The 25,077-nt window shown below is 28.9% G+C and overlaps 2 protein-coding genes across 8 annotated transcripts in view; both read left to right on the top strand.

Annotated features, from left to right (window-relative positions):
- LOC107449442 (uncharacterized) overlaps positions 1-4,968 on the top strand; it is a 40,440-nt gene extending 35,472 nt beyond the window's left edge. For all 7 annotated transcript variants that reach the window (XM_043050230.3, XM_016064967.4, XM_087165245.1 and 4 more), the window contains 3 exons: positions 1,135-1,350; positions 2,689-2,904; positions 4,658-4,968. In XM_043050230.3, coding sequence (XP_042906164.1) covers positions 1,135-1,350; positions 2,689-2,904; positions 4,658-4,914 — 689 coding nt within the window. In that variant the 3' untranslated portion in view covers positions 4,915-4,968. The remainder of the gene's footprint in view (positions 1-1,134; positions 1,351-2,688; positions 2,905-4,657) is intronic.
- Positions 4,969-14,015: 9,047 nt separating this feature from the next.
- On the top strand, positions 14,016-24,982 carry Tim23 (translocase of inner mitochondrial membrane 23). Its single transcript, XM_016064957.3, has 7 exons — positions 14,016-14,234; positions 18,237-18,304; positions 19,954-20,047; positions 20,825-20,912; positions 21,291-21,349; positions 21,439-21,549; positions 24,606-24,982. The coding sequence occupies exons 1-7, from the start codon at positions 14,174-14,176 to the stop codon at positions 24,713-24,715; spliced, it is 591 nt and encodes a 196-aa protein (XP_015920443.1). The 5' UTR covers positions 14,016-14,173; the 3' UTR covers positions 24,716-24,982.
- The last annotated feature ends 95 nt before the right edge of the window (positions 24,983-25,077 follow it).

Here is a 25,077-nt window from a genome sequence, read left to right as displayed (position 1 = left end):
TTCAATTATAACAATATTGTTATAGATGGGTTCATCTGAAAAATAAATATTAATATTTACAGGTTTAAAAAAATAAATAAAAAAAAAAAACTTGAATGATAAAAATACATTCAAATATGACCTAAGTATTGTTATTAATGAGGCAGATTTATTGTCATAGACAGTTTTCATCGTATTTTAAGAAATTTTATTTAAAGTAGGAAAATAAAAAACAATATATAAAATAGAAAATAACAAATGAGGAAGAAAAAAAATTTTTTTTTAAATATGTTATATTTTTATTTGTCTTCCTTTCATTTTTTTACCTATTTTCTACAGCAATAGAATCAATATTTTCCAATTTTTTTTCTATTAAATAGCAATTTTAAATTCTAATATGAGCCAATTGAAACATCATTTTACTTTAATTGTCCACTAAAGTATTAACCATTACCTACTATTGCTACTAAACTATTATCATTATAATAGAGGTAAGATGTATTAGAATTATTTTGTTATTAATGTTTTTATCAGTATAATGAAACTGATTTACTCTGACAAAGATTACTGTTGCACTTTTAGAAATTTTATTTAATTTATTTATATATTGTATCAATAAAATATAAAAATATCCTTTGTAAAGTAACTTTTAATCTATAGTTTTAGACTTAACAAAAGCAAATTATATGAATTACTGCAAATGTGAAGACTAATGAATATTTTGTTGATTTATAAAAATATGCACAATATCTGTTTTCCATTTTTGATTGGATTAAATTAAACTTGACTGTTTTTTATATGTTATGTTTTTTTATAGAACAAAGAAATTATTATTTTAATTTACATGTTCTTCCATATCTTTATTATTTTTTACATTTTACTATGTATTTATTTTTAAAGCTATTTGTCCTTTTTTTAAACTAAAAACTTTAAGTTCTGGTAATTATTTACAACAATAATTAGTTTACATTTTATTTAGTTGTACATTGAAATGTTTAATCTTATTAATACAGTTAATCGAAATTCAGACAATATTTAATGTATCATTATTTAATTTAATTTTTCATCTCTTACTATTGCTTTTAAAAACTTCTGCTAAAATTATATTTTAACATAAGTAATTGAGTTAAATTACTTCTATATTATTTATTTCAGGTTTGTCATTTGCCTGGCCTGCTTTTTTTTATGCCCTGCACTCAGTCACTGCTCTATATGCCCTGAGTGGAATGTCTATTCCAATGTATGCTGCTGTAAAAAGATGTGCCCCAATAATAACACTTATTTTATCTGTGATAATATTAAAGAAACACCTCCCAAGCTATAGAATTGTAACTTCTGTTTTTCTAATATCAGTTGGGTGTATTTTAGCTGGTATGTATTACTAATTATATTTTGAAAAGTTAGTTATTTTTGTTAAATTAAATTAAAAGTAGACTTTTGGATTGATTTCAAATTCAAATATTAATTTCATGTTTTAGCAACTTAATTTACTTAAAAAGTAAAATTAAAGGAATAATAATTTTTCTTATATTTTTTGTTTATTTTCTTTGTCTATCAACAATGTAGCAATTGACTTATTAATATGAATTATTTTATACGAATATGATGATGATGTAATACTCATAAGTATTATATCTAGTCTATCAATATTGCAGCTAAATGGATAAATATGTTCATTGCAAAAATAAATGGCTGCGCTTTGCGCTCCCGTGCCACACGTCCTGGGTTCGATCCTCGGGCCGGGCGTGGTTGACTCAGCCTTTCATCCCTTCAGTGGGTCGATAAATGAGTATCAAGCAAACTTGGGAACTAAACACTCGGGGTTCCGCGTTTGGCTGACCAACGGGCCGGAACATCTGCTCCTGCACCCCGGTGCCCAAGGTCAAAAAAACTGAGAAGGGCACAGTAGGCCTTGGCCCTCTATGGGCTGTAGTGCCACTGAGTTTAGTTTAGTTTAGTTTAGTAAAAAATAAATGACTCATTTCTGTGTAAGATATATTTATTAATGATTGATAAAAAAAATATCTCACATTTTTTTCTTGAAAATAAATCAGTTATCAACTACTTACTAATAAGATTTAATAAATTTCTTCATAATTATGTAATTTAAAAAATTGCTGCATATTTTGTTCTACTAACTATTTCATTGGATTTTATTTATTTCTTATTAATATTACAAGTTTCATAATAATATTTTAAGTAAAAGCAGCATCTCTTATTTTTCTTTTATTATAGCTTATTATAAAGTTTGTATAGTGCATGTTTTTAACTTTAAATTGAATAATTGATAAACTATTGTTTCTCTTACTACCTTTGAATTAATAGTTTTCAAAGTATGAAATTAAGAGTAAATTTTGTTATTGCCTCTGAATTTTTGAAACATTAAAAAATAGCAATGGCCTCTTAGGACTCAATTGTTTCGCTCATCCTCAGTTTGCTTCTCCGAGCCATCCTATTGATAGTTAGCTGGGATGAAGATGTTCTGAGATATTTTTGTAATTTTTATTATGGCTATCAAAAAAAGTTTTATTGATAGTTTTCCCCCAAAAGAATCAATTTTTTTTTTAAGCTGTTTCATTTCAGCTTGAATTATTCATAACTCTTGCCTCCTTCCCTACCTTTTCATTTCACCTTTTTTTTTAGTTGAAAGATTTATTCCATAATTATAGTTAATCGTTATAATTATTTTATTTCCTTTATTTGTTTTAGGTCTAGGAGATTTACAATTTGACTTGCAAGCATATGCCTATGGTACTTTTAGTGTTCTTGTGCAAGCATTATATTTGACATTGTCACAGAAACATCTGGAAAATTCAACTGCCTTAAACATTTTATATTTAAACAGCTATAATACAGTTCCTCTTTACATATTTTTGTGTTTGTTCTCAGAAAGTGTAGAAATCCTTAAATATGGAAAGTTTACAGGTACGGCTAAAACTTATCTTTAACATTTTCAATTCTTGTATTTTATAATCAATATCTATAAGAACTACCTTTATCAAGTTGGTTTATTTCAGGTTATTTTATGTAAAAAATGACTCACATATAAATTTCTATATAATTCATTTAGGATATTTCTTTTAAAAAATACCTCACTAAAGATAACATTTTCAAAAGTCACCACGAATTGAATTTCTAAGTATTACTCCTAGTACTCGCTTACATTTGAAATGTATACCAGCTTGGCTTTGTGTCTCTTTTTTACAACTCTCATATTGAATTTTTTTTTTTTTGTTTTTTGTTTTTTTGAATTACGCCCGTCATTGTCTTCTCAGACATAAGGCGTCTTGCAGTCCAATACAATACTGAAGTAGCTCCAGAAGGTGAGAGGGCACAAAAGTCATCAGAGGAACGAATGTCAAGAAGAGAGGGGCAATCAAATAAATGCTCCCCAGTCATAGGCGAAGTGTTACGGAGCACACAAAGAGGTGAATTGACCAAGTTAATTTTAAATAAATGGGCCTGCAAGTAGTCATGTCCGGTAATTAATCTAAGGCAAGCAACTCCCTCAGCTCTGGGAAGGAGGGAAAGGTGAGAGCGCTGCTGGTCATCAAGAAGGCTAGCCCAGGATTTTCCATCAGCTAAGTCCCTAAGAGCAGATATTGTTCTGTGCCATAGCAGATATTGTTCCTAAGAGCAGATATTGTTCTGTATATTGAATTTGTAATCCAGTATTCTTTTCTACTTTTAACAATTAAACAATGAGGAATCACAAAGCAACAAGTATTTAAGAATTCAAAAGACTGATTATAATTAATAATACTTTGTTATATATCTCTACAATTTTATATTTCTGTTGCTATCATAAGTTATTTATTTCTTCATTCCTGTATTTATATATATATTTATGTATATACAGTCGAACTCGTTTATAACGAGCACAAAGGGACCATAACATGTACTCGTTAAATCCGAGTGCTCGTAATAAACCGGTCCTTAAGGCAGGCGTGCAACCAGAAGAGGGGGGAGGTCAAATTATTGAGTTTACATAAAATTTAATTAATACTTACTTTAATTAAATACTTTTCTTAATTTAATGACAACTATTCCCCCCCCCCCAACCAGCAAAAAATTTCTTGTTGCGCTACAGTCTTAAAGGAAAGAAGCAATAAACGGAAAGAAAAATAAAGGAAAAGATTCTTACCAAAACATTTATTTTTTTCATTAATCTACATATTTAAAATAATAGTTTGTTAGCTTACTTTGAAGTTTCAGTTCGCTGTTTTTTTTTATTTCGCGCGCATTTCTTATCATTTTGAAAAAAGGATTGCAAGACAGAAAAATATTGCTTGCTAAAACCGGGTTTTGCTCGTTAAAAGCGACTTCTGTTCCATAGACTTAACATTCATCCAACCAAATATTCTCGTTTCCCTCGGTAAATCCGAGTTCTCGTTAAATCCGAGCTCGTTATAAACGAGTTCGACTGTATTTATGTATATTATGTGTTTATATAGCATTTTACAATTTTCAATTGTTCTGCATTAATTGTCGTTTCTAGTAATTTTAAAGTTAAAGCTAAACTTTTACTTATTTGGTTAATTCCATTTTTGCTAGATGCATATTAGATAATTAGTTTTTTAACAATAAGAGAATCAAATTTGAAAGTTTTGATCTTTAAAATATTTTTATAATGAATGACTTTCTTTGTTCTTGCATGATTTATTTTATTTTTTTTCAGATTATGGATTTTTATTATGCCTGGGCATACAGACTTCCATGGGAGTTCTACTTAATTACTCATTATTTTTATGCACTGCTAAAAACTCAGCTTTAACAACTAGCTTAGTTGGTGTAATCAAAAGTATTTTACAAACTGTTATAGGGTTTTTTACATTTGGTGGAGTGAAATTTAATCCTTTAAATGTCTTTGGTATTACCCTCAATTTGTTTGGAGGCATATTATATTCATATTCAAAATATGTAGAGAAAACCTGAAACCATTTGTTACTTAGTTTGAAGTTTATATTGTAATAAAATATAGTTATTTTACATTGTCTTTGTTACATCATTTTTTAAATATAAATTTAAAGTCTTCTACTTGTTTAAAAATACCTTTTAAGTTTATTAATGCTGTTTATTATTACTAAGTTTATTAGTAGGTATTAAAAATAAATCTGGCTGTTTTAGAAACTTTAAACTCTTAAGTACAATAAAAATAGTTGGATTTTTACTTTAACGATCACAGAAAAAAATTGGATAGCTTAATTGGAAAGTTAATTTTCTGCTATTTTATTTTGAATCTCATTTTATTTGCTTAGAATATCTGAAATAATATAGTAATTAGACAACAAACTGAGAATTTAAAATTTTAATAATCTGAATATAGTGTGTATTTTCTTAAATGAAATGTATTTATGCTTAATTTTTCATTAGTTATGCAACGCAACATAATCTTTGTGCAACAAATTACAATGCAACATAGTCTTTGGCTACATAAAATTTTAAATTATCCCACGTGATATCAGATTTTCTTCTTTTTTTGCCAATTTTTAAAAAAATTTGGAACAAAATAATAAATGCTGAATCCTAATAAACCTATGGTTGGTAATGTTCCCCATTGTCATAATTTCGAGGCAACCAATCATTACCTATCGATGAAGAATCGTGTCAGGAAAATCATCCAGACAATATCATTTTGGGCAACAATTACATCGTTTATTTAAACATGATGAAAAAAATTATTTTGAATTGACTTCAAATAAAGATAAAAAAAATTCTGATATGGGTTTGATTTAACTATTTGTCTTTCTGGTAAAAAGAAATTAATTAAAATTGGCTACAAAAATAAAAATTTAATATAGCATGTTTATTTTTTTGTTTGTTTTTTTTAAAAAAAGATACATTGTATATATTCTGGTAAGAGTTGGAAAAAGTTCCTGTGATGAATCAGACTTCCTTATTACGAAGCCTTTCTATAACTAAAAAGATGCTATTGGTAAGTTCAAAAGCCATGATAATTTTAATTACCTCAAGAATAAATTGAAGATGTACAGTGCACAAAATAAAAAACGGATCACCCTTATTAACTTTGGATCGAAAACACAAAACCGTACTTTCTCTTAATAAATATACTCTTTTTTTTTTCCTCCTGCGGATTTGGATTTTTGTCCCCCAAAATATGGTCCTCATAGTTTGATCAGGAAACCGATTCAAAGTTAGGAAGTATTTCACCGTATCTCGAGAACTTTTTGAGTGAATTGAAAATTTCTTGCACACAGTTATAAAATTCGTTTATCCAAAGATAATTCTATTCAAAAAATAAATTTTAGTAAATATTTATTATTTTTATTTATTAAATAACAGTCGAAAAATTTTTAATTGTAAGGTATACAATTTGTAATTTTGCGAATGTCTAATTTTACATATCAAAATACAAAATTTGAGCAAAATCGGTTGAATAGTTCTTGAGAAATCGAATTTTAAATGTCTGACTTTCTTGAAATTCAATTTCTCATGAACTATTCAACCGATTTCTCTCTAACTTTGTTTTTTCTCATGTTCTTTGTTTTTTCAAATTATATTCTTTCAAATAATGCAAGAAATTGTATACCTTACATTTCAAAATGTTTTCCACCATTCTTAATTAAAATTATAAAAAAATAATAAATATTTACTAAAAGTTTTTTTTTTTTTTTTTTACATGAATAAGCGACTTTCATAATTGCGTGCAAAAATTTTTCAATTCGCTTAAAAACTTGAGATATAGTGAACTACGCACGAAGTAAAATTAAGGGGTCCTAACTTTGGAGCGCTCTCTTGACCAAACAATTCGGGCCATATTTCCCAGATTTCGGCTACCCCTATATTTTGAGAATCAAAATTTTGAATCTGTGGAAGAAAAGAAGGTACGTTTTTGTGTCTGATTTCGTAACTTAAAATATCGTCTGCACTTATTAATTATCATATTTTAAGTCACCCCCTCGAGCCATTAAGATTGAACATGAAGATCCGATCAAAAGTTAATCAGGGTGACCGTTTTTTTTTTCTTGCACTCTGCTCTTCCAAAAACAAGAATGCAGTAAAAATTGATGAAAGAAAAACGGAAAACGTGACATTCTGTGGTTCCATATAACTATCTTTTCAAAGACATCGTAAGAACGGCTCTTTGTCATTAAAAATCAAGGATGGTAAATTTTGAACATTGCTAAGATAAGGTTGGTGATAATGGTTTAAAACATCTTCTGAACAGGAACGAAAATGATACTTAACACGCCCCCAAGAAATTCTAAACCAAATCGTTAATGTGAGTGGAGAGATGAGTCAAGAAAAAAATCGGCTGCTAGCTAATTGTTTCTCAATAATGTGTAATGACACTTACAATGTTTCTGAAACTGAACAATCCCATACAAGCACAACCATCCCCCAAATATCTCTAAGTTATTTCTAATTCATGCAGTTATCTCCCTATATCTAACTATTTATCAGAAATCTAGCGGAAGCAATTGTGTGATTCTCAGCAGATATTTGAATTTCTTCAGTATATGTCAGAAGCATTGATTAGATCCCCAGTTGCCAGGAAACTTGTAAAATACATTTTTGATGGTTTAAACCATCAAAAAAGAAATAAATTTATTTCTTTTTTGGTTGAATTCAAATGTATTGAATTGTAGCAAATATGTTTCGTCGTGAATACAAAATTTAAAGGTTTTCTAATTTTTGATTAACCGTATTTACGTAACAGCAAAGCTTTCAGAAACGAATATTAACGGTTTAAAAAAAAAGTTTAGGAAGTTAGTGTCAATCAAAAAAAAAAAAAAAAAAAATATCCATTGCGGTAGCGCAGAAAATGATAATAATAAATAAATAACGCTATATACGAGTTTCCAGGCTATAGGACGTGAGTTAGAGGAATATCATATTGCTTTTTCGAGAGCTGTTCATTGTGTTTTTTTCTAATATGTGTCTCCCGATTTGGAATTACATACACTCTGCATCCTCCTACTTCTCGGATTAAGAACAATAATTGTCCGAGGGGAAAATTGCAGCACCCGTATCGCTATTGCCTTCTACTTTTTCTCAAGAAGTCATGCGTGAACCAAGGGCGGCGCCAGTAGGGGGTCAGGGGGGGCTGGAGCACCCCCGTCGGGCATGGCCAGCCCCCCCATCGGGAAAAATTTAAAGTCTCGTCGGGAAAATAGTCTGGTCACATTTTTTTTTCTAAAAAATGTCAAAAATTCATTTACAAATGCCTAATAAAAATTTTTGTAGTTGACTTTTTATTTATTTATTTTTAAGAATTAGTAACAAAATTTAGTAAAATATGTTGTAAATTCTATGTAATTGTAGTTTCACTGCACTACTCCTAACTTTGCTCATACATTGTTAAACTAGAGTCCGGATGCGATTAGACATGGTTGGAATTGAAGACTTTTGGAAGACCCATAGAAATCCTTTCCCCTCAAACACATCTTGATTTTCTTGGAAACTTATCTTTCAAACTGCTATTCTTTTTTCTCGAGAACTGAGGAGGGGATAGATAATCACCCCTCTTTACTGGGAGAATAACTGACAAAAGCCTGAGGGACAGAGAGAGAGAGAGGCAGGTCCTTTACAAATTCTTTTTTATGTAACATGTTTATTAATGGTTTATGGGATCACATAATTGCTTTGTGAAATTTTCAAGCAAAATGAAAGTAAAAGAATAAAATAAAAAAAATTCAGTTTTAATTTTTTCATTTTTTTAATACTTTTAAATGAGGAAAATCATTTAATTATTCGGATTCAAGGTTTATATTTTAATCAACGCATTAAATAAGCAGTCGGGAAAAAAAGAAAAACAAACAGTAACAAAATATTTGTAATTTATTTTAATTTTTTTGGCAGATTTAATTTATTATTTTTTTTATTATCATTTTCTTAGTAGTAAAAAGATTGTTGATTGATTCAGAGAAACAATTAAACTGTCCGTATTCAATATCTTAAAATATATATTAATCAACATAATAGATTCTCATTGACTTATTTTATGTACAGTGTATGAAATGGAAAAAGGAAACTCCTTCTGATGGGGCCCCCAAAAAGTCTAAAATCTCATTGCATTAATTTTTTTTTTTTTTAAAATTGTAACTCATTTATTATTCATAACTCAAGAGGGCCACCAGATCCCACTTTTTTCTTCTTTTTTTAAAGTTTTATTCAGAGATTTATTCAGATTATTTTTTCTTTTTTACATATTTGGATGCTTTTCAAAATCTAATCGAAGTGCTTACAAACATAAAATTGTTATTCTTCACTTTTCTAACCAAAAGAGCAATAAAACGCTTTTTCTACTGATGAAAATATCCCCACTTTCGTAGCTACCACCCACAGAGTTGTTAAATAGCCTCCTCACTTTACACTGTGAGAATATGTTTTTAGCTTCTTGATATTGCCTAGGGGCTCTTTCCTCCTAACTTCGGAAATATCAGATATCCACAGAAACACCCTTTTGTTTGATTTCTGGTCATAAATTTCTAAGAAGAAAACATTTCTAGGGCTGTAGATAGGGGGAGGGTCTTGTTAGAATCTGTCTTGAGATTTCCATACTGTCCTTAAATTGGGACTCGTTCCATTCAAATTTTTCTCTCTTACAAAATTTAGAAGATATTTTTTCTAATTTATTATAAAAGCTTTCTTTCCTTTAATCATCCTAAATGTTTCAACTAGCATAATTGTTTACTTTATTTAATTATTGTAGTTGATTTAATTCTGTTATTTTTCAAATCAATCGTAAGAGAATGAAATAGGAATTTCTATATCAACTTTTTGTAGGATATTAAGAAGACATAAATCTTTCACATGGAGGTAAGCAAATGTTTCTATTAAATCAATTTTGGTAAATCAATCAAAACGTGAAAGATTTGAGCAGTTTTTTATATATACATTGAGATTTTTTTGTTTTGTTTATTTATTTAAATGGCGGGCCACTATTCAATTCCCTCTTTGACTGGCCTGTTTGCCAAAACTCTTGATTTGGTCTGTTCCGGATAAAATTGATATAACAAATGTAATTTAATTTTAATTTTACTTACTGCTAATAGACAGAAACAACATATGATTTTGTTTAATAGAGCATTGAAATCAAATGATCATCAGCTAAAAAAATGTTAAAACATGAGAAAAAAATTGTCTAAAACTCCTATATGATCAAATTTTCCATGTTTCCCCTAAATATGAAATATGTTTAATTTGTAATATTATAGTTCGTACACGAAATTAATTAATTTAGTTAGCTTACGATTTTATTGTTTATTGATCATTCTATTTTTAACTCCTTTTTGTTGTTATTATGTGTTTAAAGTTAATAAGGCTTCTCATTTTTTTTCATTAATAAGGCTTTTAAATTTCCTAATCAAAGTCGAAGCAATTTCTTAAAGTTATAAATCGAAACTATATATAAAAATTTGACAGCTTTGTTTTTATTTTAACAGTGTGCATTTAATTTAATGAAATAAAAATAAATAAAGAAGTGGAAAAAATGTAAATAAATGACTGAATAAAATAAAAAAACTTCGTTGTCATATCATCTTTTGAATAATTTGAGTATTAATAAGTTATATAAAAATAAGCAAATTTTTAGTTTAAAAGGTAAAAAAAAAATTTGATTTGTTTAAAAGGTAATTATGCTCCATCATTCGATCATGAGACTATTTAATATCTGTTCCTAAGGATCAGAATTCCTTTTCATTTTACTTTATTGTAAAAATGATATATACTTAATATTTTCATGTGATATGCTGCAGTTTTAAATACCTAAGAGATGATTGAAATTGTCAATTCAAAAATCAATTAATATTTAAACAATTAATACGTAAAAAAATAATGGTCGCAAGCAAATTAATATTAAGTAAGAACGAAACAAAAATGATATCAATATATGCTGAATCACTAGTGAGACAGGTGGGATGAACGACATCGAAACCAATTTGATTGAATAGTAAAACTAGAAGGTGTTTCTAAAATCCGGAAATCAATCAAGCTTCAATTTTTTTTTCTTTTTTTTGTCACGAAATTTATCAGGGGCTATTCGTTAGATTTCAATATGTGTTATGTTTTTTCATAGATTAAATATTAAACATTAACAAATATTTGTCTTTTAAAACCTTTCACTCTATAATAATTATTAATTCTATAATAATCTTATAATAATTATTCTATAATTGTAATTCTAAAACTAATTGCTAATTGATATAAAGCGTTAGTGTGTATATATTAAATGTTTTCCATCGGCGGAACCCCGACATTACGATTAAAGTTTATTAAGGTAATTACGAATATTATAACCTAAAAACAGACTATTTTTAAAATATTTAATTCGTGGAATGTAGATTTTTCCTCGTTTTACCATTTTCAATCTTAAATAAGGTTTTATATCCGACAGTTAAGTTTGCAGTCCTTGAGTTATATCTAATCTAGTTTTGAATAATTTTTGGTGTATATACATAAGCTGAAAATGAATAAGATAAGCCGAATTATGGTTTACTTCTAAATGAACTGAAGATACTTGTTATAAACGTTAAAAATGGTAATTTGGAAAGCATTTTTCAAGAATGTCAAGTATCCAAATGACTTAATTTATTGAATTTAAAAGAAATTTTTAAAAAATATCCGCAAGGCAGGTTTGTATATTTGGGGCTGATGATTATGAAATCTAACACAAAACTGTGAGATCGGGGGCTCTATTCCAGCTGATGGCAGTTTTTAATTATTATTTCTTAATACTGAAAAATGTTTTTCGTATTTTTTTAAGTATGCATGTTAATAACTAGCAATTTAACAATTATTTAAAGAACTGGAAGGCTCCGCTACCTGTTCATTTTGCTCACTAACCCTCGTGGTTGCTTCTGCATTCATTGCAGGTTTAGAGGAAAAACGGTTTATTTCCCTTTTTTTCTACAAAAATTACGATTGAATTACCATTTACATTTTGAAGGTGATTAAATTTAAGTAAATCAATAAAATTGGTACCAATCAATAAAATTGGAAAATTGGTACCTGCCGCAGAGTTATTACTCAATAAAGTTAGACTCAAGGGATAGAGCATTCTCCTCCGAATGAGGTGCACCGAGTTCGAATCCCATTGATGGCTGAGTGATATGAATTCCACACCCGGCTTTTACCGACCACAGTGCTGACGTGAAATATCCTCAGTGGTAAGCGGATCATTTCTTAGAGTTCCCTTGGTATCAGACTTACCGTGGGAGGATTTCGTGGTTTTCCTCTCCATGTAACTCAAATGCGGGCTATCAAAACGTCCTCCACGAATGCAAAAATTTCTTCCACTACTTGATCCTGGAGTTCTCTTGTCTGCTGGATTAGGTTTAAAATTACAAGGCTACGGAATTAAACATTAGTAGTAGTATAAGCTCGAATTTTTGGAATTTTTTCTAGTTGAGCATAAATTTTTTATTGTTTGAGTAGAATATTTAATTGAGAACACTGTAGAATCTTATGATGGATGTGCATATATTGTTTATTTATTCAGATATCACTTTTATATTTTTTCTTTGTTAATATTTGAATCATGATAATTTTTTTATCAGAACAAATATGTCTATGTCATATTAATTATTTTTCGTATATTAAAAATTATTGCTTATTTTCAAAGTTATCTTAGCCCCCCTGTCGGGGCATTGCTGACCCCCTGTCGGGCTAAGTCTAGCGCCACTCTTGGCGTGAACTATAGTTTCTCTAACTTTACCAGAATACGTGTTTGAAACAATTTCTCTCCCAGCTCGATTGACACCACCACGGAAAAAATTTCCAATTCTTCAACCAGTGAGGCCCAAGCCTCACTCTGTGGTGTTCGTAGCTCCTCACAGATTGAGTGAAATATCAACGAATTCCTATAATTTCATCTCAAGACTTTAGAAGTCGACTGAAAAGAACATTAAATATTGACCATTTAAAGTAATGCATCCTGTTAAACGCTTGAGGAAGAGGCAAAAGACGGTAAGCGATTTTATAAACATGAGAACAAATGCCTCTAACTCTCCAGCAAAGTGTCTTCCTCCAGTTCGAATGCTCCAAACTCGAGGGCTTCCAGCAATTCATCTAGTGGTTCCAGTAAAATTGAAAAAATCCCAAGCTCATGCGTTTCCAGTTATCCATTCATCAGCAAAAGTACACGTGATTCTTGTTTCTACTTAAAACAAATTTCTTTTACTGAAAAAAACCCTTTCCTGGTCCGCTGGAAGGTATAGATATGTCGGCCAAAGTGTTAGTTAAAAAATAGATTCCTATTTTGGGCAATTTGCTTATTACACACGTACACGATGTAGCAACATTGGCAAATTTCCATTTTTTCACTCCTAACGAATTGAATCTCAGCATCTGACTTGACATTCCACTCGAAAACATCTTGTAGAAACTGAAACAGACAGTCATGCATTCTGAAAATTACAAGCATGTTGGTACACTGTCAGTGTGCTGCTAACCAGGACCACGTGCCCCGCCCCCTAATTTACTGATCACTAAGACACGGCTGACCCCTTGGATCAGTCTGAGAAGGCTCTGAAAGTCTGCGGTACTGGTCCTCGTGAAACTGTTCAACCATAAAATCACTCGCAGCTAGTCGCGTTACTGAAGAGGGAGTGCATACCCTCTGAAGAGGATCAAAATTGTTATGGCATGTCTTCTGATTATTCTCAAAGACGCTTCCGTAAATAAATTACAAAAACCAGAATCACGCAGGTGCACTATCAACGCATTTGTCATAAATTGCGGATGCAAGTGGAAATATATATCATTTTTCTTCTGTGATTATTTAAAATAATATTCTGAAAACTGAAGTGGGTTGCTTCACGTTTGTGAAAAATTTCTGTTGAGGAATCTTTTCTAGTGACTGTACCACACTCTTTGGACTGTACATTGAGAAATGACTCTGCTTAAAAACAATTCTCACTGGCTATGTAAAAATCCAGTTCCTGAATTTGGAGACGGGAATCCAGCAGTTTTCGTACGCATCTTCGAATTCTCAACCACAGAATTTTACAATCCAGTGTGAATGGCTTAGGGATTTCCGGGCGCTAAATTATTGTCTACGAATTGAGTTTTATAAGTTTTTTTTTGGCAACATTCCTTTTACATGTGCTGCTGTTGCTGTCGTCTGTCTCTCAGTAGTATGGTGTTATGAATTATAATAACAAATAATTTGTTATTTTTTCATCAAAATTTTCAATAATTAAACTTTTTACAATTAATAAATTACAAAATCATGGATCGTCAAAGTGGTTATTTAAATATTTTTCCTCCAATGGATCCTGGGATGATGCAATGTAAATATTTACAGTGTTTAATTAAATGCGCAATTTAGTTTTAAATAACCTTTTTTCAAAGCATGTAATAATTTTTCGATTTCTTTGTTTGTATTTTTGTACAAGGGAATTGTTCTTAGGTTTAATTATATTTAATTCAGTTCATACATAATCTAAAGGTCAATGCATAGTTTAGCGCATGCTTTAAGTTGTCTTTACCGGTATCTTTTAGACAATAATCTTTATAATAATGATCAGGGGTCTGTCTAGGTTTTTTTGAGAGGTACCTATTTTGTGAAAATTTAGACATAATTTGTTAAAATTAAAAATTATATTAAAAAATAAACACAAAAATATGGTAAAAATAGGGATTTATCGTTTCTTACGAGAGAAAAAAATAAAATTTTAAGAAAGAGTATTTTGGGAAACTATTCTACTGTTTTTCCTAAAGTTAAATTTGTGAAGGTACCGCTAAACGGTAGTAAATTTGCCTTGGACAGAACCCTGATGATAAATGTTAATGTAAAACTAAGTTAGTTTATTTGCCTTTTAAATGTAGTTTGAACCAAGTTTGGAGTCTATTTATATTTGCTAAGGATGGAGTTTGTTGTTTATTGCCAAGTTGTTTTACATTGAACAAATTGATGAGAGATTTATAAAACAATAAGATTTCCTTGTGGGTATCTACGCCAAAATAATCGCCAAGCTTCGATGACTTAAAAAAATAAATAATAGAAGGGGACTAGCCTGAAAGATTTAACTTGTAGCCACTTCTTGACAAACATCTACATACAGTGCACTCCTGATTATCCGGGCTAATCACCGGGACAGGTCGCACGGACAATCGAAAAACACGGATAATCCGAAAACTCCTTTTATTAAAGAAAAAATCAATATCAGTACAAAAAATATAAAATTACTCACATTTGCATGCTGTAAAACATCAAACTAGGAATTTTCCTTTTAAAAAAATGTGTAATGCGTCTTCGCCATTTAACGATACACATATTTTATGAACCGCAGTAATGTCACCGTAATCAAATCCTCCCATATAATCTAATACACAGAGCAGCAAAATGAGAAATTGTATTTCATTCATTTACTACATCTTCTGCATCAGTTACTATCATCACTATTTGATTTAACAACATAACGATCTCTTCATCTGTCAAATACTGGAAACCAATCTTCTAAATTTTCTTCATCAAGAATTTCGAAACCTTAGATTCCTTTCGCTTGTTCGAAAATACTGTTATCATATTTTTCTTGAACATCTGAAGAAGATTGTTCATCAAGCGGTATGATCTCTCTCCAAGATCGTGATAACATAGACGATTTTACCCTTGACCATGCTGCTGATATTCCATATACTGTAATCCAATAACGAATATTGCTTCCAGAAATTTTGTAGTGTTATAACTTCATGAATCAAAGTTTCTCAATTCTGAAAATGTTTCTCTTTATATTTTTTGTGACTCCGGAATGAGCACGGATAATCCACAAACCGGATAATCCGTGCACGGATAATCGAGAGTGTACTGTATTTATTTTTAAATTTTTGCAAGTTTAAAATGATTTTGGTGATGATAGTTGTCGTGAACTGGTTATTATATTTATGTATCTCCTGTAAAAGCTATGTTTGTGTGCAAATAAAAATTAAGTGAGGTATTTGCAATTTAATTTTGATGATATTTGTGTGTCAGTACGTGTTCATACTCAACTAGAATTACCATGGCGTCAAAGGACTTGCTTTTATATATACAGTCGAACCTGTTTATTTCGATTTTAACGGGAATGGCGAAAAATTCGAGATAAAGAGGTTTCGAGTTATACAGGTACTTAAAAAAAATTAAATTTAATTAAGAAATTTTTAGTAGAAAAATATAGACATTTTTAATGATACCACATACATTATAAACTAATTATGCCACATACATCTATTGACATAACAGTTTTTAAACATACATTTCACTCTGAAAAAAATGTTTATGATATTTTTACGTATAATCTTGTTTGTTTCGATTATTCTTTTGAGGTCAGAAAGATTGCAAATTCCTCATAGCCAACATTTTACTGGGATTCAAGAGTAGTTTATAAGAATTCTACAGCTTTTTCTACTTCTTTTGCATTCATTTTTGATTCATCAATATGATCTTCAGCTTCTTCCTCTTCATCTGATATTCCTTTGACATTATCTCTGGGATTTCTGCATCTATCAATGTTCTGCATGTTGCCAGGCAGTTGTCCACTTGTAAAAATCTTCACAATTAAGGTCAACATTAAATCCAAATTTTATTGCAATGGAGGTTTTGAAAAAAAAAATTCGACATAAACATGGAAAATACATTGATTTTAGACAGTAAATTTAGAAATTCGTGATAAAGAGGTTCGAGATAAACAGGTTTAACTGTATATATATCTATTGATTTATGCTTATCTATGGGTAGCTTTGAGTTATTTTGTCCTCAATGACCACAAATTTGCCTTCTCTCTCTATCTCTCTTTTTTTTTTTTTTAAATTTTATGGTGTATAGTCATCAGCATAGAAAATTCAATGCTCTATGCAATTTCTGCTTCCAATTTTCTGACTGTTACATTTTCAATTTCTATTAAAATATGCAGCTATTTCAATTTGTTGGTATACTTTTCCTTACAAAGATGAAGAACAGTTTGAAATACATTTATCCTTTTCCTCATGGCTGTATTGTGATATTAATGCATAATGTTTTAAAAAATATGGTGATTTAAAAAATATATGGGTATAAAGTTTCTTGAAAAAGTTTTATATCTTTTTATTGTGATTCATTTTCCTTCAAACATTTTGAAAATTTGTGTTAAAGGCAACATTTTTATTATAGTTTTAATTGATATAATATAAATTATATTAGGAAAATTGGATATCTGTTCTGAGTAAATTAATTTAGTTTAGTTTTCTTTCGCCCATTGCATTGGAAATAACAAATTTATTAAATCTATGTCAGATAAGAGAATTTTTATCACCATTATTTTTTATTCTGGCATTTAGTCCAATATCCTCCAATTAGATTCAGGAGGCTCTGTTATCTTAGAGACCATTCAGCTTTGTGCGTTTTCTGATAATACCGTCATTTTGAGTAGAAGTCGAACTGCTTTAATTTAATTTACTAGTCATCTAGTAAAATTAACAAATGAGTCTTGTTATTGATGAAAAAGTCTACCACTATTTTATCAGTGTTTGCAGTAGATAACTATTATATAAGGTTGAAAGAGTTTCAAAATTCACCTACCTTGGTTCACAATGATATACTAACAATATTTCAGAGGAAATAAACTCCTGGCTACAAAATTTAAACAAATGATTTTACTTAAATATCATATTCAAGAATACTCTTCTTACTTGGGAAATCAAGTCGAAGATCTTTAAACCAGTTATCTGACATCCAGTCTGACCTAAATATATGACTAGGAAACTTGAACTCTAAGGCTATGCGCAACCACCGACGACCCATTATTAATTAGATGACTGTCCGGGGTTGGCTATTTATTGAACCTCATATAGGAATTTTTTATAGCTTCTTGTTACTGTACCTGTGGCAGCAATGTATATTTATGCACTCAAAACTGATAAGACATTTTGAATTTTACAGGTCTCTGCAAAACTGATAAGACATTTTGAAATTCCGACTCACTTCTTTTTACTCATCTTCTATCTCAGTGAAAGCTCTCTTAAAGATATTGGGGATAGTTCAAAGATTTATGAGCTAAATAAATGTTTAAATATGATTTTGGTAAACTATCTTTATAGATTTATTTAACATACAAACGAGTAGTTTACCTATAATTATTTTATTATATAGTTTATATGATTATATTGATAATTTATTTGTGCTCAATTGCTGACTAGTTAATTTTTACTATTCTAGACTTTTCTTTTTAAGTTAATATTTTTTTTCAAAATTTATGTCAAAAAGTGTTCTATTTTATTGACATTCTGTCTTAAATTTTGTTATGAATCTAATAATGTTATTGATTTTTTCTTTTTAGATGGAGCAGGTTCAAATAATGCTAGTCTATCACCATACTTAAATGTTGATCCAGCCTATTTAAGTCAAGTTAGTATTATTTTTCATTTTGCATGTATCCACTGAAAACTTTTGCAAAACTGAAATATAATGTAAACATTTAAGAGAGTATCAGATTTACATAGGTTTTTCTAGTGTAAGATCCTTAAATTTGTCCCTGTCTTGTCTCTAAACTTTGAAACTTACGATTGTTTTCACGAGATTTACAGACATTTAGGATATAAGAATTTTATGCTCTATTTATTGGATAGTTTACTCATTGTTTCATCCTATACTTTTGTTTTAATTTTGCAATAATACATCCTTATTTATCTACTTTCTTATTATAATTTTTATCCCCATTTTTCCTTCCTTTTTCATAAATGTTTGTACATTTTAAGTATTTATGAGAGAATTATAGGCCTACAAGTGTTGCTGTGCTTCCAATCGCCTGAATTTATAATTGTCTGTGCAGTGAAGTAATTTATTTTTTTCTGAACTTAATTTTAAATAATTTCAAATGAAAAATGAAGTAAGGACGAATAGTGAAGTGGTCTCAAGTGAACTCTAGTATGGTAGTTTAGAAAATTCACGAGCAAGGGGCAGAGATTTTTAATATTAATACTTAATTGCAATTCTGCCAAATAAAAACCTGGATAAAAAAATAAAAGAAAAGCATCATAGACATCATCATCCTTCAAAACATAAATAACTACAATTGTTGTTACAAATTTGCAGCGATTTGTTTTTTGGCTTGTTAACTTTGTAATTAGCGATTATCATTTTTGTAAGTTAAGGCGTTTTAAAACATTAACAAAAGAAATGTAATGTTTTAAATCACCTTAACTTATTATAAATTTGCCACAACATGATTTTTTGACAGATGAATTTTAAAATTAATATTTATATAAGTTTAGGTGCTGTAACGTTTACAATAAAGGCAAATCATTTCCTGGCTTGACAAATATGTTAATGGAACTTGCTGAATTTGAATTTAACTATGCATTTGTAATTAAAAATAAATTTATTTTAAAATTAAGACTGATTTTTTTCAAAAATAAAAAAAAATTATTGGAAATCATATTGTGAAATTAGGGAGTTGATTCTAATATTATCTGGCCCTAAACCCAATCTGCATTTCTTTGGTACCACCTATTGGGCAAAATGTTTAATTTTTTTTCTCTTCAACAAGCTTGCTCTAATTTTCAAAAGTTGCAACTGATGAAAGCATGCTTTCTGTGCTGATTGTGATGTCCAATAATCACAGACAGATTTGCCAAAGAAGAACGATTTTACTAAGTCAATTTGCTATCCCTAAAAGACTAAGGATATCTGCGATTGTCTTTAAGAATTTAATATTAACTGGGTTTTTGACTTTAATGCATTTTTAAAAGAAGTATAAATTAAGTAAATTAAAGATAAAAAAATGTAATTTACAATACACAATAGTAATATAGTCTGGTGTTTTATTGCTTAAATCCTTATTTTTTTACAAAGCAGTTTGCATTGTCTCTTTTCTTTTCTAAAAATCATCAAAAATTAGCAGTAATTCTACATTAAAATTTTGCTATGTATTGTATTGGCAATGTATAAAAATGTTGCTTAGATGAATAGAAATGGATGTTTTTTTTTTATTTTTAAAAAAGTAGTGAACATTTCCAATGATTAGCTAATATGATGACTGTTATTTTATGTTATAGGGTGGTCCAGAATGGATTTTTCCTGAGGGTGCATCAAGACAACGAGGAAGATTTGAACTTGCTTTCTCTCAAATAGGTGGAGCAGTGATGACAGGTAGTTTTTATTTTTAGTGTTTTATATATTGATACATAAAGTAAAAGGTTGAGGCAACAAGTATAGCATATTATTTCTAGAATCTCACATTTATCCATGAGAACTTGTCAATGTTAAAAAATACAAAAACTTTGAGATGAATGTTATAGCATAATTTTTTTTGAGGGAATGTGTATTTTTCTAATTTCTTATTAGGAGAAAATAATCTTGACATTATTGTTTCAGTATTTATAATAAAACATTTTTTGTTGATCATCAGCTTTGATCCTACTTATTTCAATAGTTATTTATGGGAGGATATATTCCTAAAATTGTGACCCTTGGGATTAACTACAATACTTACATCCATGATGCCAAAACCTGCCACCTGGTAATTTTTATGAGTATCAGTAACAGGGAGAGCAGAAAATTTGAGTGTGACTTCATCACTTTATTGTTCTGCTAAGTTAAAGTAACTTTTTTTTATTATACTACTTAAATGTGTAAAAGCTTTAGTCTAGCAGAATTGCTTCTGAATCTTCGGTATTGAACAGTTCCCGAGCTTGGTGACCTTACACTTTGCCTCTTGTCGACAATAGTCCATTGCACATCTCTTGTGGGAGTGAATAAAATACCTACCATACTTCCATTTTACCTCTTAGAAAATCATACTATATTATATGCAATAATGAATGAGAAATTAACAGTAACCTAATTTTCTCACCTTTGTCACACTATAATACATTTAGTTTTACTATTTATATATTTTGTTCAAGGTATTTTAATTTTTTCTTTTAGGTGCTTTTCTAGGAGGGGCACAAGGTTTTTATGGAGGTTATAAACAAATGGCTGCTTCAAATCAGATAGCTAGCATTAAAAGAACCCAGTGCGTATTTTTTAAAAAGTTTTTTAGTGGCACTATTCGTAATTGTGTATATTAAACTATATTGTCTTAACAAATAACTATGCAAGCACTTGACATATGTTTTTAGATTTTCCAAGAGTCACTTTTTTGAGTTTTAGAAAGAGTTTCTATTAAGAAGTAAAATAGTTTCTTTTTCTAGTTAAATATTGATTGCACCAGGTATAAATATTAAGAAAAATTAGTCATTGGTCCAAAGCACTTATAAATGAAAATTAATAGTCCATACATATTTCACCAGACTATTTGTATGTACTTTTGCTAATCTACAAATATATTTGATTTAAGTAATATGTTGAGTCTACTTATTTTTAAAAAGATTTATTATTATTTTTATTTCAGATTATTAAATCACATAACAAAACGTGGTGCAGGTACTGCAAATACTTTAGGAGTTGTTGGTAAGTCCCCAGATTTTTCATTCTAAAATGCTAGAATTAAATTTTGTTATTATTTATTTTACTATGCTTATATAATATTATCATTGTAGCTGTTATGTACAGTGGTTTTGGAGTATTATTCTCTTTTGTGAGAGGTGTTGATGATGAAATAAATACTATTGCTGCTGGAGCTTGCACAGGGTTACTGTATAAATCATCAGGTAATGTTTATATATCATTTTATTCATTGTTTAAATGTACTACTTCTATTTTTTTAACACACAAGTTGCTCTAGATCTTGTAATAGCATTATTTAACTTTTCTAATACAGTCAACTCTTTTTAATTCTAACTAATATTAAATTTTGTATAATTTCCTATTGATACTAATGTTCAATTTTATGTATAATATAAACATTTGCCCTATTTTTTGGTTAATTCCAAATTCAATCTTTTCTTTCTTATAATAAATGCGATTTTGATGTACAAGTATGATTTTTAAAAAAATAAACAATGCATTATAAGGATAAAAAACAGTAGTCATGCTATATTGGATTAACTTCCTAATGGTCACAAAATTTTGAAGAAATCAATTTAGACTTATATAAAGCTAAGTGCATGTAATATGTTACCTGGACTAAAACAATTTCAGGAATCAGTCTTTTTTTTTTTCATTTAAAAAAATGCTTACCAGGGGTGTGGGTCATTAAACACGGAAAATAGTAGTCCAGAATATCAAGGGCACAAAAAAATAAAGGGTTGAACTTCACCATGTCATTTAGACAGGAGCAAGAAGGGAAGTGTTAATCTCAGCATTAACTAATCTAGACTGTGCACACACACAGGTTATGATTATTATTTATTCTCTTATATATTTACGGGTATTTCAGTTTAAAAAGTTTTTTTATTATTAAAAATGATAGCTTAACAATTGTCAAAGTAATTGGTGAACTATCAGAATTCTAAATATATGTTTATACATATATATATTTAACAAAGAACTAAATTTCTTTGGTTGTCATTAGATTGTCATGGTACTTTTTTACTTAATTCTTTATTCAAAGGTATTTTCACGTTATACTTAATATTCTTTGTTATTATTATAATAGATTTTTGATTATTATTCAAAATTAAAGTGTTTTTTTTTTTTTTTACTTATATAAAGAAATCTCATTAATTTATTACATACAGAGTTCTCCTTAGGGAATAAAAAAAAGCAGTGCTCTCCTACACCGAAAAAGGCTCTCACTTAACACTGTAAAAATTTATCAAAATGTTAATTATGTAATAACTGAATTTGATCCTCAATAATTTTTAATTTACCTTCTTATAATATTTTATGTGTGCATTTCAATCTTCCCTCATCATCAAAATGCGAGAAAAATTTGTAGTTTAAAAAATAAAGGCATGCTTAAAGAATCACTGTACATAAATATTTAATAATTTTTTTTCTTCTTAAAACCACATTTCAGCTTTTTTCTATAATTTAAACAGAAAAAATGAAAATGTAAAGATTCACTTTTGTTAAAAAAAAAAAAAAAAAAAATTAGAATTAAACATATTAACTCAGATAATTTTGCCAGTGTAATTATTTAAACCGTGAATTATTTATTTATTATTTAAAAAAAAATGGAATATGAATAAAACGACAGTGTTTTTAAGGGATGGCTGCCTTTTTACAAAAAGGGTGCATCAAAGAGCAGGCAGCTCTTCTGAAAATGCTACACTGTTACATAACTTCCTTTTTAATAACATATATAGAATGATGCAACTCATAAACTGTTTTACAAATATTAACCGCTTCCCTGATTATCCCGAGTTAACTCGGGTATGTATATATTGCAAATATTTATTATCCGGAGTTAACTCCTGCATGGCAGAATTCGTCAATACTTTTTGTTTTACAGGGTATCTGCAACATTTTAGATTTTCAAATTCATGACTAATTCCTAGAATTTTTCATGACTTAACGAAGTTACTCTTTTCTCTGACAAAAACACAAGAAATTTAAAAAAGCATTATAATAACATAAATTGAAATAATAGGTATAACCAAAACTGTTATACTCTGCATTGTCACATTTAAAGATTTTAAATTTAAAAAAACAGAGTAAAGAAAGAGTTGAAGCAATAAAATAGCTGGAAAAAATACAAAAGCAAAATTTTTTTCTGCAGAATTATATTATAAAGACACTTTTCTTGTTCATCTGAAAGGAAAGAAATAATCCTGATTTTTCTGTTCTCATTTCGGAATTTAAAAAAATTCGCCAATGACTGGCTTGCTTCAGCTAGAATTTTAAATTGATAAAATGAAAAAATAATAATAACACTAATTCTGAAATCACAGAAGTTTAAATCATAATTCGCTCTAGAAATGATGTTTTTTATTTTATTTTTTGAAACAACACTGTAACTTTTAAAGAACACAATAAAAACATTTTATATTTTAATAAAATATGACTGTGAGTGGGAATTTTATTACAAATTCAGATATTCGGAACACCATTTTCAAATTCCATTTTAGAAATTAGATTTTTCAGCGACCTAAATCAATGACTTTCTTTTAAAAAAAAATAGTTAAAATCATGACAAATTTTGTTCAATACCTAAATTCATGACTTTCCAGGTGCGCGGATACCCTGGTTTTATCAAGTTTTTATTCGCCCAGAAGAAAAACAAAAAATAACAATAATCGGCTGTGATTGGAAGTTTGCCAATATTTGTTTAGGAGTTTTGCTGATTGTGGGACTGCAGACGTGTTTTGTACAATTCTATATATGATGGTAGATGAATTTACAAAAAATTAGTAAAAAAATGGTGTTTCTCGAGCGTAACTGAAATTAATGCAGGTGATTTTTTCAGATTGTGAACATATACTAAGACTAACATTTAACTTTTTTCATTTGCTCGAGATAATTTGGGATAGTAAACTAATGATAAATTAAATATTTCTTGCACATAAAAAAATTAAAATTTCAACTTAGAACTTGTCTATTATGTTTTTAGTTCCTTGTATTTATTAATGATTTGAACAAAGATGTAATGGTCACAGAGCAAAATAATTAGGTTTGAACTAAATCACTGTAGAATCATAAACCAATTCTGTGTCAATATTGTCAATTGAATAGCATTTATGGGGATTAGTGAGCAAAGCAAGTAGAGGACTGAACCTCCTAATATACATATTATAGTAAATTATTATATGTTTTTGTTCATGTAAAAAATTAATAGAAGAGCATAATTTTTTTAAATATGTGTCAACTCTAATTTATATTTTAGCTGGACTAAAAAGATGTGGCATTGGTGGAGCAATTGGCTTAGGACTGACATCAATATATTGTTTATGGACGAGTAAAGACAGAATAAAGCAAATGTTGAACATAGTATGAAAACTTATAAAATTGGTATGTTTGCCTTCTATGAACAATGAATTTAAATCATGTAGATCATTGAAGACTGTAGAAGATATGTTTATTTCATCCTCATTTCCCCCAGAGATTTACATTCAATATTTATTTCAACTGGACTTTTTATGTTAACATATTTAAAGCTTTTCCTTCTAAATTTAAAATAGCTGTTTTATGCAATATTCTTTGCAGTTATGTATATTTGTATTATAAAATAGCTGATGGTTATTAAAAGGTAGTTTTATTCAAGTTATTTCTCAAACATAACACTTTTGTATTAAAATATTCTTATCAGAACATTAGAAATGTAAAGGTTTATAAATGTGTTTAACACATTCTACTTG

Source organism: Parasteatoda tepidariorum, chromosome 1 (genome assembly GCF_982258835.1).
Source record: "Parasteatoda tepidariorum strain Cologne lab strain chromosome 1, Ptep-v5.0, whole genome shotgun sequence".
Lineage (NCBI taxonomy): Eukaryota > Metazoa > Arthropoda > Arachnida > Araneae > Theridiidae > Parasteatoda > Parasteatoda tepidariorum.
The sequence above is the reverse complement of the archived record's forward strand: the minus strand, read 5'-3'. Positions and strand labels throughout refer to the sequence as shown.